This window comes from Ambystoma mexicanum, chromosome 6p (genome assembly GCF_040938575.1).
Source record: "Ambystoma mexicanum isolate Mex_15411 chromosome 6p, UKY_AmexF1_1, whole genome shotgun sequence".
In the NCBI taxonomy this organism is placed as follows: domain Eukaryota; kingdom Metazoa; phylum Chordata; class Amphibia; order Caudata; family Ambystomatidae; genus Ambystoma; species Ambystoma mexicanum.
This window is the reverse complement of record NC_090935.1, coordinates 625,703,717-625,723,347: the sequence shown is the minus strand read 5'-3', so window position 1 is coordinate 625,723,347 and position 19,631 is coordinate 625,703,717. Positions and strand designations below refer to the sequence as shown.

At 44.7% G+C, this 19,631-nt stretch overlaps 1 protein-coding gene across 3 annotated transcripts in view; it reads left to right on the top strand.

Moving 5' to 3' along the window:
* HEXB (hexosaminidase subunit beta) overlaps positions 1 to 19,631 on the top strand; it is a 903,874-nt gene that overhangs the window by 851,155 nt on the left and 33,088 nt on the right. The window contains exon 11 of one of the 3 annotated variants that reach the window (XM_069627485.1): positions 17,938 to 18,112. The exons of the other annotated variants lie outside the window; for them this stretch is intronic. Within the exon in view, the coding sequence (XP_069483586.1) occupies positions 17,938 to 18,112 (175 nt within the window). The remainder of the gene's footprint in view (positions 1 to 17,937; positions 18,113 to 19,631) is intronic. 3 annotated transcript variants of the gene reach the window in all.

Here is a 19,631-nt window from a genome sequence, read left to right as displayed (position 1 = left end):
GACCGCTCAATCTAAGCAGAATTGACAGGGCGTTCTATCACCCCCCACTTTGCACTCCTATGGGAGGGCGAATAAACCAACACTTTATCATTGACTGAAGATCAACGTCTGACAAGTGGGTGTTGAAGTGGTACGAACCGACACATGTGTGCCCCCCAATCCCCTTCTCTGCCTCTGCAAGCTCAAAGGGTCCATCATCTGAAAAGGGGCATCTAAAACTGGAGGTAGACAAACTTCAGCATAAAACGGCCAAAGAACCTCTACCACAGGGCCAGAAAGGAAAAGGGTTATATTCTTGGTTCTTTCTCATCAAAAAGAACGGACAGTGGCACACAATATTCGACGCAAGGGCCCTAAACAAATTCATCAGATGCTTCAAATTCAAGATTACCTCTCTTGAGCATGTGCTCCCGTGGTTGAACAAGTACAACTTGCTGGTGACCCTGGATTTGGAACATGCGTATTTCTATATTCCCATTCACCCAGCGCACCAGCGGTATCTCTGGTTCTTGGTAGGGAACGCACATTTTCAGTTCCACAGGCTCCCTTTCAGCCTGAAATCGTCCCCAAGGGTTTTTACAAAATGCCTAGCGGCAGTTGTAGCACATGTCAGTTGAACAGGGATAGAGGCGTTTCCATATTGCAGAGGTATGCAGCGATGGCACTAGTCTTCTCCATCAACAAGAACAAGTCAACCCCTGTACCTTCTTAAACCGCTCTCTTCATCGGGATGGAGTTGTCTACTTGCATCTCGAGAGTATGACTGTCAGGCGAAAGGATAACAATGCTGGGGCTGGTTTCATAGTTTTCTCAGCTATGCCTCCACCACGGTATGTCAGTACAAATCCTTCCTGGGCATGATGTCCCCCTGTATATACCAGATTCCCAGCTGCAGGTTGCGAGGCCATTTCAGGAGACACTGGACCACCAATGGACACAAGCCTACGGCTCATGGGAAGATGACTTTCTCCTCCGACCGCCCTTTCACAGGGTTCTGCAGTGGTGGAGCAAGAGGAAAAATCTAAATCCAGGCATGCTTTTTCAGGCACCCATCTCAACATTGCTCCTCAAAACGGATGCATCCCTCTCAGGCTGGGGAGCACATCTGGGGGAGCTTCCAGCAAAAGGCACATGGTTGCCACAGGACTCTTGGCTTCACATCTATGTTCTAGAACTCGGAGCTATCCATTGCACACTGAAGTTATTCCATCCAGTATTGGCGGGCCAGGTATTCAGTCCAAATGGACAATGCAACCTCCATGCATTACACCAACAAGCAGGGAGGCATGAAGCCAGTAATTCTCTCTGCAGAAGCTATGGACCTAAATGAAGACTTGTCATAACTGTCAATTACTGAACCCTAGCTTGTTCGTCACGTATAAGGGCGGACCGAATGGTATTGTAAAGGATGATGTATTATGTATATATATGACTGCTTTAGCACTGCTCTCGCTCTCTCATCGCACAGTGTCTAGGAACACATGTCGTGAGTTGTTGAGACCTGGTCGGCTGACTGAGATACTTTATGAATAAACCAGACTTGTTTGGAATTCGAACCTCACGACTGGCGTGTCATTTAGTATATGGTTATTGTGCCTTTATTCCATATATGGTCTAACAAAGATGGCACCTGAATAGGGACCCTCTCAGTGATGCTCCATTGCATACGTTAAAGGCAAGGACGAATCGAGGATGAGGCTGTCGGACCGGGGTCGGAAGGTGTTTGCGGTGCCCCTGCAGAAGTGATTAGAAACTCCTCCGCAGATCTGTACACAGCTGATCCCTGATCGACGAGCAGTGGCTAGAGAACATTGAGGCAAGGGTCCTGGAAGCAAGGCAAATTGTGCCAGACACGTGGTTGTGACGATTCTTGGTTGCACCTGTATATGGGCGAATTGCGTCCTGAGACAAATTGATCAGGTGAGTCGTTCCCCGATTCTTAAAGTCCTGATATTGCTTGAGTGTTGCACTTGCAAGTACAAACACCCAGGGTAAGAAGAGGTAAGAGTTAATCATGCCTGGGAAATTGTCTTCCTGTCTAGTGAGATTTTTTCACTGCGGTAGACCGTCTTTGGCAACTGGCCAGGCCGCACCACCCGAGGGGTCGCCGGCACATGATATGTACATAATGTTGCCATGGAGAACTTTTCCGACGAACGCTGAGAAACTTTTCTTGAAATAAGCTTTATAGACCATTCCTTTATTTGCTCCTGCTACCGCCTGTACTGATGTTGCCATTGATAGAACAATAGACACTAACATTGGATCTGCTCAAAGAAAGACTTGGTCTACAAAGACTAGCCTGCTCCTGATCGTTATATCTATTTGTATCTTATCTGCACTAATACCAATGTTTTGGTACTTGGAAACTATGCATCCCATGAACGCCATATTGCCAACTGTCAATGTTCCCGCTATGAATACCCCAGCCTATGTGCTTTCTTACACTCTTCCGTCACGAGATGTGAAGCACAGAAAAGGTTATGATAATACACTATTATTGATTATGAATATGACCCATGCTATCTTGAATAGATCCAATTGCTGGGTGTGCTCGCATTTACCCCAGCACGGGGAAAGAGGAATGAGTTGGTATATACATCCTCTACCCCTTAGTACTGCCTGTTATGCATCATTAAGAGCTCTATTTTTTGGAAGATGGAATGATAGTGTCACCGGAAACTTTGATGGAACGAACATAAATTAATTTGAAAGATTGGTATTGGCACTGCTGGGTTGTTCCGGATTTACAAATAAGAGCAAAATGAACTCTATCGACCAGTCCCATTGATGGACTCTCTAGGCCTTACCAGTCCCTAATTACTTTCAAAATGGCTCCGGTTGGTAACAAAGATGCCATGCGCCCATCCTATAATATTAATCATAGTCTACATTCTGTTCCATTTTGCTTACGGAAAAAAGATTCCCACCCGGTGGGAACATTTACCAGATGCATGAATACTGCTGTACTTTAGCACGAAGAGAAACCATTCTATTTAGGACGTTCTATCTATTTTGTGTGTGGAGATCAAACCTGGTATATTCCTCGCCGAAACTTCTGAAATAGCAAAAATATCTAGATCTCGGCCACAACGAGATACTGCTGGGCAAATTTTTAGAAACATAGCAAAATCCTTTATACCCTTTTGGGGACAGGCAATAAACTCATGGAATATTAGAAAACTGTCCCAGGTGTTAGAAAAAACTATTAATGGAACCACTGACATACTTTACAACATGACACTGGAACAAAAAGCAATCAGGCTAGTTGCACTTCAAAATAGAATGGTTCTTGACATTATTTTGGCTGACCATGGAGGTGTATGCAAATTAGTGGGATCAGCATGCTGCGTTTTTGTAAGTGACTTCTCCCCTACAATAGTTGAAGCAATTAAGAAATGACATGTCCTAGGTTCTGAAATTTATGTTCCCACAGGTGGCTGGAATCCAAACTTAACTTCATGGTTCTGGGAACTGTTATGATCCTGGGAATGGAAACTAATTGCAATTTTTGTTCCGATATTTAGTATCCTCATATTCTGTTGTTGCTGCATACAATGTTTGCCAGCCATTTGCTCCACAATTACAAGTGAATGTGTACAGACAATTAGTACAAAAATGGTGAAGCCCACACCTCATCTGGTAAATGGTGGTCTCAAACATGAAAATGAAATAATCAAAGAATTTCTGTCCATCAATATTTCTGATTAGGATGGTGATAGCGACATGGGTAGTTCGGAAAGTGACACATGGTCTGATGAAGACACAATGTTTGGATGATGATGCTATTGGCTTAAGGCCAAAAGAAGGGTTTGGTATACCGTAAATGAAATCACATAGCCCGAATGATATGAATAGTATGTTGGCCAGAAGCAAATCGCATCATGTGACAAACATTGCAATCCGTGAAACCTGAATGTGACCATTGGGAGTCCATTTTGTAAATGCCGGCCATTTTTGTTTTTGTAACGCTTTGCAAATATATTCTATGCTTCAAATCCACACACGGTGCAAGGCCACAGCTTGAACTCTGAAATGCTAAGGTAGACATGAATGTAGAGCCGTACAGAAATACATTGTTTTCCTCTCAGTGAGGCCTTGAAGCTGTGCAAGAGCCGCGCCTAATCAGTAGCCCGAGTGCCGGTTTATCTTGCAAGCGCTGTTGTAGAAGGCAGTTAAATGTGAATTATATGCAACTAACGGTGCTCCTTCACGAAGGATGGTATTTGCTCTGCCTCAGAACTGTCTGACCCTTAGCTCATGAGTGTCATGATGCCTACCCCCAGGCATCTGGACCAAGCCCATCAGCCCCGGGAGCAGGCATCTAGACATTTATTAAAACCTCCGCAGCCCCGGCTAGTGCCTATCTGGGTTCAGTCCTGGCGCCTTAGGCGCAAGGCTCATAGTCATTACTTACCTCAGGCAGACCATGCTGCAAATGACTCTAATCCAACGTGAAGCCTAGAAGGGACTATTTAAATACAGGGACTATTTTTTACTCGGGTGTGGTTCTAGGGACTTCTTACCTGGGACTACTTTTGAAGCTATTTAAACCACACTCGACCAGCAACACACGCTTCGCGTTATTCTGCATCCAGCAGCGTAACGCTCATCGTGCCTGCAAGTCAGCATTCAGACCTCTGCCACGCCCGTCCTGAATCCGGAGCTCCTAGAGAAGAAGGAAAGTAGAGGCAACGTTGGAAAACAAACTTTATTCCAGTTTCTCACCTGATTCCGGAACCATCACGTCCCAGCACCTGGAAATGACATTCTTTCTACATGCGTCACATCGCCAGCTGCAGCACCGCGCCATGCTCACCAGTCCTCACAGCACCTTTCGATCCGGCGCTGCCTCCATCATTTCTTTGCCAGGCTCCGGCATCTGGGGCAAAAGAAATAACCAGGTAAGCCGAGAGAGCCAACAAATACAATCTCTCTTACCACCATAGACTTACCTGACTATTTACCACCGGAGGCATTATTCTTTAACTGTCCCCTTCTTCAAACGCTGCATCTGAAAACGGAGAGAAAACACGTTAAATACATGCATCATTTACCGGACAGCATCGGATAATACAGACTCTTGCCTGAACGCCATCTACCGTCACAAGACCATCTTTTCTCGAACTCCACAGCAAGATGAGAAAGGAATTGGACAAGAGTGAATATCGGACATATTGAACTCTATGAACTCTCTACTTACTGGTCTTCGCCAGGAACCTCCCTGTGGGAGCCAGGTGAGCGTAACAGGAGCCACAGCAACCAGATAATGTTGCTTGGAATGTCTCCCTGCTAGAACATTATAGCCTCCCCTGCGCCAGTGCCCCGTGTTCCCCATAACAGAAAACTGTCTTTGCAGCCTCTGCTAGAATACTAATATTTGGACTAAAAGAAGACTTGTCTTAACTGTCAATTACTGAACCCGAGCTTGTTCGTCACGTATGAGGGCGCGCCAAATGGTATTGTAAAGGATGATGTATTCTGTATTTGACTGCTTTAGCGCTGCTCGCTCTCTCTCATCTCAGTGTCTGGGAACACACGTCGTGAGGTGTTGAGACCCGTCTGCCGACTGAGGTACTTGAACCTCACGACTGGTGTGTCATTTAGTATATGGTTATTGTGCCTTTATTCCATATATGGTCTAACAGTTGGCCCTGAAGCCCAAGGTTCAAGTAAGGACAGGACATCTGCCGGGAAAGGACAATGTCCCAGCGGACAAGCTGAACAGAGATATTAATTGACCACAAATGGGAGTTGGACGACAAAGTAGTACATCGAATCTTCCACTGCTGGGGCCAACCAGAGATCGATCTGTTTGCAACAAACTGCAACATTTAGTGTCCTTGCTTCTCCTCCAGGTACCCAGAAAAACAGTCCCTGGGAGGACACATTCTCCCTGACTTGGACAGGGTGGTTCCTCTACGGGTTCCCTCCGACACCATTGCTAGCACAAGTTCTCATAGAGCCGGTGTGGGCACGTCAAGGTTTGTATCTGACCCTCCTGCGACTGTCACAAGAGACACCCATTCGCCACCTCAGGCTGCATCGGAACCTGTTAACCCAACAGAAAGGCCAAATTCTCCATCCCGGCAAGTCTGTTGCTCAAAGCCTGGTTCCTGAGCAGTGAAAAACTCGCCAACCTGACATTGTCTGCAGAATGCTGGGACATCATCTGAGCCTCCAGGGTGCAATCCACCCATTTGACTTGCGCCAAGAAGTGGAACGGTTGTACCACATGGTGTGCAACATCGCATCATATCTATAGATCAAGCGTTACCCTACCTATTACACCTGGCCAAGAGTGGTTTATCTGTCCATTAAAATCCATCTCTCAGCCATCTTCGCCTATACCTCAGGCCTAACTAACCCATCTGTCAAGGTTTTTCTCAAAGGTTTTACTACAGCAACCAGCCTGATGGCCTCTTGGAGCTTGAATACCTTCTTGTCAGCACTTATAGTGGCACCGTATGAACCCATCCATAGATGTGACAGAAGTTTCTCATCCTGGAAAGTCACCTTTTTTCATAGCCATAACGTCGGCAAGATTGGTGAGATTCAGGGTCTCTCAACGGAGCTGCCTTTCAAAGTATTTCAAAAGGATGGCGTGATTCTTGGACTGCATCCCAAATTCATCCCGAAAGTGGTCTCTGAGATGACTGTTGCAACGTATAGTATTCCCTATGTTTTTCATCTACCAATGGTCTGCAGCACTATTTTCATACCTCTTCCAGACTGTGTGGCTTTCTCAGGTCGCACTGAATTGCATATTGAAGCAAGGCCTTTCACACTGGGTGGTGAACTGCATCAGCCATTGCCACCAATCCAGAGGCAAACTACTCCCTGGCCCATCGACTGCCCACTCCACCAGAGGGAGGGCAGCGACGGCGGGGTTTCAAGTTTGAGTGGCGATAAAGGACATCTGTAGAGCAGCCATCTGGAGCACGCTCCATACGTTTGCCAAGCATTACTGCTTAGCAGAAGACGTCAGTCGGATAAGCAGTCCGCTGCCACCTGTTTTCGTAAGGTAGGAGCAGCCTATGTTCTACCCTCTGTTTAATGATGAGGTTAAACCTCAACTGTGTTTTACAAGTATATGGCATGCTACACTGCTTGGTATTCTATTCAAGCATGTGAATCTACGAAAGATTAAATGCTGGAGAAGTCTTTGTTACTTACCTGTAACTGTGTTTCTCCAGAATTGGTACCTTTCATAGATTCACATGCGCTCACCCACCTCCCCTGGGAGGCTGCTCTAAAGCCCGTCAGTCATATTGTAGTCACTATGGCTCAAAATCTGAAGATGACTGCCTGGGGTGGAGCATACGCCCTGCCACCTCATTGTTTTGGGTCATAAAGGACCAAATTGAGGTGGCGGAGGGACTACACAAGTGAGTGCCTTTTCAGGCATAATACCCAATCTGTATAGCTTTTTTCCTATGGGGGAAAAATATATATACATAATTATTTTTAATTTACTGAGGATTCCCAGTCCGTTGACGGGGAATATTCAAGCATGTGACTCTATGAAAGATACCAATGCTGGAGAAATACAGTTACAGGTAAGTAACAAAGACTTATCTGTACCAGCAGTAGCCTCCACTGCTTTACGGAAAGTTAAGGTCCTCGATTCCTAGGTTTCACACTCCTTGAATAAGAAGAGCAAAGTCTGGGATGTTCCCGGTAAGGAATCTTTCCCGAATTGTGGTGTTGCACTCAAAGTTTTAAAGTGCCTACATTCTGTCATGCCATTTTACCCAGATCCTGCCAGAAATTGGCACATTTTCAGATCAGCTGCCTCAAGATGCAGCCGGAATGTTAATTTCTCCTCATTTAGACATCCCTGCAGCAGTTCGGTAAACTGGGAAAGGGACACAGTGGCCTGGGGCATACCCCAGTGGGTTGATAATGAACTACTGCACCTATCTGAAGGTATTTCATTTAATGAACACTGAAAGACGCAGGAAAACCCCACGCTCTGGACCAGGGTATTAGTGTACCAGAGTATACTGAAAAATTGGCCCGAGGATGTTTTTATTTTTTAAAGTATCATAATGTATTTACTATGATACATTATTTATACACAAAGAATTTATCATAAACGATTCCACACATTAAATTTTAATGAGTGTTGCAACAGAGCATAAAACATGCCCGGCTCTTAATGGCCAAGCAATTACATAATTCACAAAAACCAAATCATTCATTCATTTACCGCTCATACCAATAACAACCATCGATCCACAACTCAATAAAGGTGAATCCAGAAGTTGATTCAAGGTTTATGTAAGGAAACACACTAATTGTCCCTACATAATCTTGCTATTTCATCCACATGAAATGTGTCTGATCACAATTGTACAAAATGTGATCTATTAAACATGGTGAATCTAATCAACAAAATATAACTGATCACATCCCCGAATGATGATCTCAACCAGTTTCGACATTGAATAACAATTGGAACCACGTCTTCATCAGGCGAAACAATTGATACAATACATGAACTGAAAAAAATGGAAAAGTATACCGAATTATTGCACTGTCCCCTAATAACATTCACCAGTACTAGCTAACCCATCCTTGCCACATAGTTATTTACAACAAATTAGACATAATGATAAAGTAAAAAAAAGAAACCCAACATAAAGGTAAATCTCAGAGTGTTCCAGAGTGAAAAGGGGAGGGGTTTGTGAGGCCCAGGAAACAAGAAAAACTGAGTCCAGAGGCAAAGCAAAACCTCCACCATGGCCAAAGCAGAGAGCACCGCCACCTACATTAACTCCCTCAAAGTAAAACTGGTGTTGGGAGGAAAGAAACGAATCACACTGCACTAACCTGACCAGATTGGTCATGTACTCTGAACACTCAAAATCATAGGCGCCACTTGAGTTCAATTCAAGAGATGTCTGAATCTGATAAGACAATTGTTATGCTTACTATGACTGGAACTGTCAATCATAAAAGTTACTAGTGGAAATGATTGATTGGGTGGAGGGAGGGAAATACACTCATTAATATGCTACCATAAATACTCACCCTAAACCAAAAACAATTTGGTTCAAATGATAGAGGAAACTTGATGGTTGTGTGTCCAACCGTCAATTCAAGATGTCTGTATGGAAACAAAGCAGTGTATAAGTGACTACGTGGTGATTCCAAGAGATTGTATTCAATGATATTAATCAACGTAACAATTGCGGAATAACTATATCCGTATAAATGCCTTATTGATGAATATTTGATTTAATTTACAATTGGCATGTACACACCGAATTAAGCAGTGGTGACTCTTGGCAATTTCTAGCGGATTCTCGGTTGTATTGTCAAACTGTTAGTGTAACTTCGGCTTACTGATCTACTTAGAAAGTATCGTGCTCATGTTCATCTACAAACGGATACGGAAATCGTTCCACAGAAAAGATGTATAAAATAAATCTGTTGCTGTTGCCACACATGGGGAGAGCCCAATTGATCGTAGAGAAATAAAATAAATTTACTGTTAACAACGCTGCTCTCTGTCCCTGCTATCCATGGTGACATACACTGCCGTCTAACGTTGTACACAAAAAAGCGTCTTTCCGGGTGGTCCCTCAACTGTGCGTGCGCGTAGGGAATACGTGCGGGCGTAGGGGCGTTGTCTCCCGCGATGAAGCCTCTCGAGTCTCCGTCTCGTCTGGGGGTGTTTCCACTTATATGCTGAATGTTAACACCAATTAACAAAAACACTGCAGATTACAGGACCCATCTATATGCAACTAAAATAACTCAACAAATGTATTCCTAAAGCCCACATTGTGACCTTAAAATAGATGAAATCACGAGGCAATTGTAAATAAAGGTTAATGCCTCATTGGAAATTGTTATAGAACGAAAACGGTCCAATTAATAATTTATAAGTGAAGCCCCATACATTAAACGGATGGTCAATTTGTAAAGCACACAAATTTGTGCTGCAGGAAAAAACAGTAAATGCAAGGGGCATGGTGAGAGAAATAACTCTACCTGCAATGGCTAAAGTACAGCCAAAGTTAGTAATCCTGTTGTCAAACAAAACGGAACTCAACACAAGTGGCTGACTTAATTTATGAAAAAGTGTTACAAATGATTTCAAAGCGTATAATAGATATAAATTCGATCTCCTATGTTGTTGAAAAAATATTGTAACCACTTATCAGGGATGTGCCGTTTACTGTGAATTCAACTCCCAGGATTCCAATGTGTTGAGCCCTTTGTCTAATGTTTTAAGATTAAAGATCCACAGTTGTTCCTTGTATGTCAGCTTCTTACTGGTTTGAACAGGCCCACTGGTGACAATTTTCTCTACACAGAACCATGATGGTTCTTCCACGCTATGACCCTTCTCCACAAAATGGAGAACCATGGGAGCATTCAAATTGCGAGTTCTAATTTTGGAGCGATGCTCCTTAATGCAAACATGGACCTCTCTTGAGGTTTTACCTATGTCGAACATTTTGCAAGGGCATTGGACCGCATACACCACGTTTTTGCTTTTACGAGTTGTAAAGGTACGTAAATCCCAAGTTTTTCCTTCACACAAGAAGGTGGTCATTTTCTTATAGTATTTGCAGGCTACACATGACGTACACGGATAATGGCCTACTACTGGGTTCAAGTTCGTGTCTCTGATGGTTTTACACATAGGAGGCAGACGACTTGCACAAGTTTTTGTCTCAAGTTTTTACCTTTCTTAAAGGCGAACAATGGCTTTTGGAACTTTATTGCTGTTGAATTCAAAATTCTCCAGTTTTTTAAAATAATTCTGTTACTAGCATTGCGATTCTGGCAGAAGGTCGAGACACAAACCAGTTGGTCTTGATCGGAAGTCCTAATCTGAGGACTAAGCGATTCACGATTCATGTATCGTCCTCGCTTTCTAGAATGTTTAACTAGTTTTCTAGGCTAACCTCGTTCAATAAGCCTAGTCTTCATGATATCTGCCTGTTTATTGTAGTTCATGATGTTGGAACAATTCCGCCGTAGCCGTAAGAACATCCCATATGGGAGATTCCGTAATAGGCTTTTGGGATGTTGACTGGCAAATTGCAGTGTGGTATTTCTTTCAGTTGGTTTCCTGAATAGCTCTAACTGCAGGAACCCCGATTCATTATAAATGTATAGATCCAAAAATGAAATTCTTGAAATAGAAAATTCAAAAGTGAAATGTAAATTGTGGTCCACCTGATTTAACCAATCAACAAACGGAAGCAGGTATTTCATTTAATGTCTGATATTCAGGAAGGTTTTGGACCTGCATTTTAGTGGGAAAAACGTGTTTGCCCACTAACCCGCCTGCCCCCCGCTACCCCCACACAAACACACCCCTGCACTATCCGAGTGGGTGAAGGTTTGCCTTCATGATGGAGGCCCAGAAGTTTTTAATGTGCGTCAAGATGTTAGCTTCACCAGGTACATTCTGCCTTTGTCTTAAATTCTAATTTGTATTTGTTATTATTGGGTAATTTCTTAAGTGGGCCTAACATGAGAAGCAATGGAGCACTTTAGAAGTCTTAGGTGGAAGGGCACACTGAGGGCAGCAGAGATGTATGGGGCACAGAAGTAACTGGTGAGGGTGGGCAAATTGGCAGCAATGGATCTATAACAAACCAGGGGAGGAAACTGGGTGGAGGAGGGGATAGGGGTGCGGAGGGGTGTGGTGGGGGAGAAAGCAGATCACCTAGTCTCAATTATGGGGAATGGGGGGTGTGTGGCCTTGGGGGTTAGGGAGGAGCCATTCTTTGAAGATGCGAGTTGCGCTCCTCTGGATATATTAATACAAGTGGTGGACTCTGTTGTTGATGGAACCTTATCTTGATTATCAGTTAAGTTTAAAGTTGAATGGCATTTTCACTAACTTTCACTTAGGAATCTTGCCACTTGCCCAATTCACTGCTAAATGGGACAAGACCTTTTTATCCACACCTCTGTCCCATTTACTCAATTGCAAGGTCCAAATGGCTAAGACCAATGTGGTTACAGCTTGAAGTACGAATCATCTCTGCTGCTCTGGAACTGATGAAACTATGCCCTTCCCACATAGTCTTTGTGGCAGTTGTGACATTTTTAAGGCTTGCTTATAAGAAAAGAGGAACTTGGTTGAATGTTTAATGTTTATATGCAGTTTCTTTGCGTGACCCATAGAACGTGTGGCTCTACTGCCACTTTTAAATCTTTTTTGTTGTATTTTTCCTTTGTTTTATGACTGTTTTGATATGTGGTCTTTTATGGCTTTTTTCGCTGAAATAAAAAATGTGTTGATGAAGGGGAGGAGATTCCAGAGTCTGGTGCGTTGGTAGAGAAGGCCTGTCTTGTGATTCTTTCCTTCCTACACTGGCAGTTAGTCTGCCCATGTCTTTATTTTTTAGGTATCTTTGGGACTTTAGGGCAACAGCCTTGTCAATGGTGCACCAGGAGTTGAAGATGATACTGGCTTGAGCGGGAGCCAGTGCAGTTCAGTGAGGGTCAGGGTGATGTGGTCAGGTTTGCGGAGTCATTTGAGTCATGTTGCAGCATGTAGATATGAGATGTCATTAATAACGCGCCTGTACACAAGTGTTTTAGGCACAACAAGACAAGGGAGGGAAAACAGAGGGAGGGCAAGACAAATGATCTTACTAGGCCTTGTATCATTCAGATCGTGCGAGAACGAGATGTGCAAGGGGCAAGAGGGGGTACACGTGAGAGGGGAGGGGAAAACAGGGCAGCAATGCTCTAAGTGCAGCCAGGGCAGCGTGGTTCTGTGTAGTGCAAGGAGAACAAGGGACTGTAGGGTTTCAGTTACAGCCCCCAAGTGTGTGGAAGGCCCACAGACAGTGCAAGGGTGACTGATCACGAAAGAGCCCGATACCCAGTGAGAGACTGAGGGTAGCCACTCAACCAGTCGGTACAGCAGACCGGTAGGTCAGCAGGGGGGAGGGGGGAACGGAGAAGAGTTTTGAGCTTCTTCCGGAGCTTCAGTTGGCCCAGCTAAAGTTTGAGAGGCTCAGGGAGGGCATTCCAGAGGGAGGCACCACTCTCTGCCTGGAGAAGCGTCTAACCCTTAGAGAGCTTGAGGTAGCTGAGCAAAGGGCTTGAGAAGGAAGGTATTTAGGAAGAGAGAGTTGGATGTTGTGCGTGCCCCGGCCCCAGAAAGCCTTTTGGACAATGCAGAGGGTCTTGAACTTGATCCTTGCAGCCACTGGTGGCCAGTGGAGAGATTTCAGGGCTGGAGAGATACGGTCCCTGGCCTTTAGGCCGAGGACAAGTCTTGCAGTCCTGTTCTGGATTAGTTGCAGAAGGCGGAGACCAGAGAAAGGTAGGTTGAGAAAGAGGCTGTTGCAGTATGATGTGATTGTTTATTTTAATAGCGCCTATACACAATGTGTTTCAAAGCGCTTCAAGGCAAGGGAGGAAACAAGGGAAAATACAATGTCATTCTTACAGGCCATGAACAGTAAGGATGTGAAATTAACTATCGTACTCGGCCTGGCGACATTTCAGATAGTGCAAGAGCTAAGACATAGATGGGGAACAGAGGGAGAGAGTGGGAAGGAAATGGAAACGCAGGCGACTACCATACTAGGCCTGATGACATTTCTGGTAGAGCCAGAGAAAAGCAAGAGATGAGGGAGAGGGATGCAGAAAGGTAGGGGAGGAACAAAACAAGCGACTATCATACTAGGCCTGACGACATTTCAGATAGTTCTGGAGGGGATGGGGAGGAAAAAACCAGTGAGGGGAGGGGGGATGAGACAGACGAGGTTGCTATCATGCTAGGTCCAGGGACAATTCTGATAGACTAAGTGCATAGAAGAAAGTAAGGGGAGGAGATGGGAAAAGGGAGAAGGGAAAGGAGGAGAGAACAGAGTTAGCAGTCAAAAGAGTGGAGAAGCAAGAGGGGAGAGTGAATACAATTCAGTAGTCCAGCCTATAGAGATCCAGGCCTCCAGAGACAGTGAGCTTCTGGGGGATAGTGAGAGAAGGAAGAATACCTCTGAGCAGGTGCAGCTGGTAGTGGGACTTCTTGGCAAGGTCCTTGATGTGAGGAAGCAGAGGGTGAAGTTGAAGATGACACCAAGGTTTTTTGCCTCACCCGAAGGTGAAGGAAGAGGGCCTATGGAGAGCGGCCAGAGCGAGAGAGGGAAAGCAGGAGCAGGGATCCCAATTAGAAGGATCTCTGTCTTACCGGCATTAATGCAGAGATCGTTGGAGGCGCACCAAACCTGAATCGCGAATAGACAGTCAGGAAAGGGAGAGAGAGAGGAGGCTGAGGGGAGCCCAAAAGAGAGCAGAGTGTCATCCGCCTAACAGTGAAAGTTAGAGAAGGTAGAGATCAAGTGGGCCAAAGGAGCCAAGTAGACATTGAAGAGCCAGGATGAGAGCCGAGAGCCCTGGGGAACGCCACATGTGGAGAGGGAGGTGGTGGAGAGAAAGGTCTCAAGTTATACCTGGGAAGGTCTGTCCAGGAGGAAGGTGGTCAACCACTCCAGGGCCTGATATGTGATGCCCAGGTTCTCACGGAGTCGATTGATCAGGATGGCATGATTGACCATGTCAAAAGCAGAGGAAAGATCAAGGAGGACAGAAAGTCAAGGTTAGCGAGCAGATCTTCACAGGTTTTCAGGAGAGCGGTTTCCGTGCCTCAGACAGCTCTGAAGCCAGACTGATGATCATGGAGACAAGCAACAGATTCAGTGTGCAGAGTAAGCTGGGAGATGGACAGCTTTTCCAGGAATTTGCCTAGGAAAGGAGTGATGGAGATCAGGCGATAGTTTGCCGGACAGGTAGGGTCGCAGGAGGCTTTTTTTAGGGGGGAGTGCTTGAGGAGAGAGGGGAAAGATAAGTGGCGAAAGAGTGATTGCAGAAATCGGCCAAGGCTGGAGCGAGGGTGTCAATGTGGTCCTTGATGGTTCTAGAGGAGCAGGGGAGCACTTGTTGGAACAACACTTTCATAGATCAGACTTGTATAGAAACATCGTTGGGTGTTCCCTGCGAGAAAGAGAAGGGAGGAGAGGGACAGGCAGCCAGAAGGAGGGAGAGGGAGAGGGGTCCTGAGTTTTAGTGGTGAATTGAGAGGCCTGAGCCATACAGAAGGCCTTTGAGGGAACAGGAGAGGTGGAGACTGCAGCAGGATTGGCCAGCTCCTTGCAGATTTTATAGTTCAGCCATGTTAGGGGCCGAGGGGAGGTGGGCTTGGGTGTAGGCTCTCTTCTTCGATAGGGCATAGAGTCTGTATTGCCTTTGGAGCAGGTGGCAGGCCTGTTTGTTTGAGGATGCACCCGAAGCCCTCCACTTCCTGTCAGCCACCCTGCACTTGGCTTTCAGGGCAGCGAGGTTGGAGTCATACCAAGAGTTGCACTTGGAGGTAGGCTTCAGAGGGATTCTCATGACTGGGGCAAGGACGTCCAGAGTGTTGGTGATAGAAAGATGCAGGTTATAGAGGGCCGTGTCAGTCAGTCGCAGGCGTAGGAGGAGCAGAGAAAGTAGAATGGAAAGAGTGTTGCAGAGGTTGCGGAAGAGCCCAGAGGGAGGGATTAGAAGAATCCTAGTGGATGTTGAGGTCTCAGGGGAGAAGTTGAGAGGTAGAGGCAAGGAGAGAAGAGGAGGGTCAGCCCATTCTGAGGAATAGGGTGACCTGGCCAGGTGGCCTGTAGATGGCGGCCACAGTCAGAGAGGCCAGGAGAGCTAGAGAGCCTGCAGACCAGGCATTGAAAGGAGGGGTAGGCCTGCATAGGAATGGCAGAAGGAGGGAGCCACTCCAGAAAGATCAGTGCTGCTCCATCTCCGGGTCAGTTGGTTCTGTGTTCGGAGAGGATCTTGTAGCCATCAGGGATGAAAATGTCAAAACTTGTGACAGAGCTGGCCTTGAACCATGTTTCGGTGAGAGCGAGGACATCAAGGTCAAGTTCTTCTAGGAAGTGGTAGATGTCAGGGGAGTGTTTGACAGCAGAATGGGAGTTTAGAGTAGCGACGTGGAGCAGGTTGCCACATTTGAAAGACTTCCAGGGTGCGGTACAGATGAGAGGTACGCCCAGCTGAGGTGGTAGAGGGGCCAGAGAGTGGACAGAGGTGGTAGCAGGAGGTGGTATAGTAGCCAGGGAGGTGCTGGAAGGAGTAGCAGGAGAAGGAAGGAAGTTGAGATTATGCAGGAGACGCCTATCGAGTGACATTAATGATGGTCTTGGAGGAGTGGAAGGGCCAAGAGGACCTCTCACCGTGTGCCACCATTAATGGGAGGGATGGGGAAAGGGGAGAGAACAAAGACCATATGATGGGTCCATAGGTCAGGAGAAGGAACAACAAAGGATGTCGGTGAGAGTCTGTCTGGAAGAAGCACTGATGTAGGTATCAGCGATAGGGAGGCCTGGGTTGGAGACCAGGATGTCCCTCTTGAACTTCTTCCTTCCAGGCTTAGTGAGAGGGATAGGAGATAAAGTGGCAGTTAGAAAAGATGGGGGAGACGGAAAGCACCATAGAGGGTGCAAGAAGGGAGGAGGAGGGAGCATAGAAACAGGAGCCACTGGAAAGTATGCTGTAGTTGAGGTAGTGTATTTTATGCAATGAGAGCTGACACAATAGCAGTTTATACCTTGATTTTTACAATGCCCTCTATTGGTCTGAGGAACCCCCAGTTGCTTTGTTTTCAGAACCAGACTGGTAAGCCTGGTTATCAAAAATAGGACTGCAATGTTAAGGGATGTTTGTAATGGCTACCATCCTTCCTCTGATGCCATTTTTCTTCTAAACAGCTCCAGTCTCAGACTGGACTTGCGAAATCTTGATGTAGCATTGGTCCAGCTCCATTGACGCCATTGGCCTTTGGAGTCAACTTTCAAATCTGTAGAAGGAGCAGTGACTAGTACCTCCTCATTTCAGTTCCTTTTTTCTAGGTCCCAGAGGGTCGCCCAGGAAACATGCAGATTTCTATTATAGATCATTTTTGATGGTTTTAGCCATGTTATCCCTAAATACTTAATGTGCAGGTTAGTTGTGTTGCTGCACAAATACTTTGTGATACCTGTACCGGCTTCATGCCACTGAATTCCCGTCTCAGCAGTCCATTCACCCTCAGAGTATCAAAGTGCCTCAAGTTAAACCTGTTATGGAACAAACGATGAGGGTCCATATATCTGTAAACAAAACCGGAATGGTGGCCAGCAAATCAATGTTTACGGGTCTGATCAAGGCCCTGCCAGATTTCTCGCTGTTGATTTCATGTGCAACTTTCCATCCTTTCAAATGCCATGGCTATCCGTATAAGGTATCAATGGAATTACTGGGACATATAGTGTTTCTACTTTGACAGACCTTGCTCCCAGCACCTGCCTCAGTAGACCTAAGTTATGTCCAGGTGGGGGGACTTATCATGGTTCTTATCAAAATCACTGGGCTATCAATGATTTGTATAACTGAATGAAAATGTTTATTTTAGTACAGTTTATTTCAAACTGAAACCGAAACTATTAACAAAAAGGCAATTCAAACAATGAAAATCTAAGTTTATTAGGCTTCATGAGCAGTCATGATTTCTATACTTCGAAGCAGATGCTTATGTATTGACCACCCCATTCTCAAATGTTTGGCAGTTTCGCTTGTTATACAATATCTGCTGTTCAGAACTTTGCTGCTGTTCCTTTAGTAGCTTGTCTCTACTCACCCTTTTTGCTGCACACTCTGGGTTCCTTCGTCAGTCAAACTGCTGTATCTTATCAGTTTTCTAAGCTGTTGCTACCTGCTACCTTCAATTTATTTTCCAAGCTTACATTTAAACAAAGTGTATACATCAATCATTTCTGTGTAGCCTAATTGTGGTTTAAACGTACGTGTTGAACATGTTGACTACTTCTGTGAAAATATTTTTGTTACCATGCAAGTGAAGTCTTTTTTTGTGACTTTAGTGGGCATCCTGCATAATCTAGGTATATTGTTTACATTTCTCAGCTGAAGTTGGATACCATTATAGAAGTGTGGATTCAAGGAAACTATCAAGAAGAAGTGGCAGCAGTAACATCTGCAGGATATCATGTCCTCCTTACTGCTCCATGGTACCTAAACTTCATCGCATATGGTCAGGACTGGCGACAGATCTACTCAGTTGAACCAACCAACTTTAATGGTTTGTTTTTATAAGCAGTAACATTCAGAGGTTTATCATTTACATTGTATTCTAGTGGGTGACTTCTTAATCCCTGTCAAGGCTCCAAACGTAGTTCAACGTGGGCGCTTTTTTACTACAATTTTTTGTTTTTAAATTGGGACAAAAGTGAATTCTTGGTGAGCAAATCAATATAATTTGATAGCAGGTTTTTTTAAGCTGGTGCCGAAATTTTAAACTATTTTTAATATGAAACCATTGGGCATTTTTGTACTAACCCATGCTTTGTTGCATCTGGAAATTCCCATAAATGGAACATTTATTTTTCGTCTTGGAGACCACCTTCAGATAATCCTGTACCACAAGTGCTTACTTTTGGTAAGTTCTGTGCTGAGAAAGTATTACAGTATGCAAAACATACATTTTCTAACATCCACAACAACAAAGTGGTTTAGTGTTCGTCGTTCTGCCACAAACAATTGTGTGCATGCAAGACAGTTTTAATACCATATCACAAGTGTGTTGCTTTCCTGGAACGATGGCAGTGCCCAAAAAATGACTGTTTCATGCGGTTTCATTGAATTCAGCTCGACTCCTGGCTCTAGTCTACATTCAGTAATTGCTACGATTATCTGACATTGAATGGACAGAGCTGTAGTACATAAAAACCTGTAAATGTCCTGATCACTGACTTTGGGACTATTAAAACTAGCCTGCTGTAGAATGAGGAATCTCCTCTTTCAGTGTACTGCTTTTACCGTTCACAATGGGACTTTCAGTCGTGATCTTCATAAAAGATCAGAAGCTCTGGCACAATGCAAATCTGACCATACGCACCTGCCTACAATGACATAACGCTATGGCAATGCACAAGGCAGTTTCTGTATAGGTAAAAAAAACACCTTGGTGGCAGGCTAACTTCCAATTATGATGGTCTTTAGCTGCAGTGATTTGTCTCATTGTGAGATAATTACTTGAATTTCAGGGAAACACTCACGCACGCAAATAGTGGATACAAATCTTGGCAAAAACTTGCCTAACACTAATATGTTCAGGTACCAGCAAGATTGTCTTGTCCTTACTTCCTTTATTTGAGGGGTACAAACTCCAAGTATCAAGCTACCGGCATGAAAGTCAATTGACCTCAGCATGCACACAGCACACCATTTGTTTCTAGCATGGAGTTCATTAACACCAGCGATGGCTAGTAAAGAGTACATTTTGAGATCTACTTTATTACCTTCTTGGCACACAAAGCAATTTTGGAAGCTAACGCCTGAGATTAGGTTTTCGGTTTTTAAGGATATAATTATTTTATTTGAACAGATATTTGCTTTATTGAAAAAGGTTCATTTTCCAAAATACTTACTAATATTTGGAAAGTAAGTTTGTTGTCATTACATGTGAACAAATCTAAACCTTTCTAAGCAAAGGCTTATTGAACTGAATGAACGGAAAATTGAAACTACCATTCCCCCTTTGTAAGGAAGCTTGTGTTGCTGTGTAGAGCTTAGATTTGTACTGCTCTCAATCTTGCACT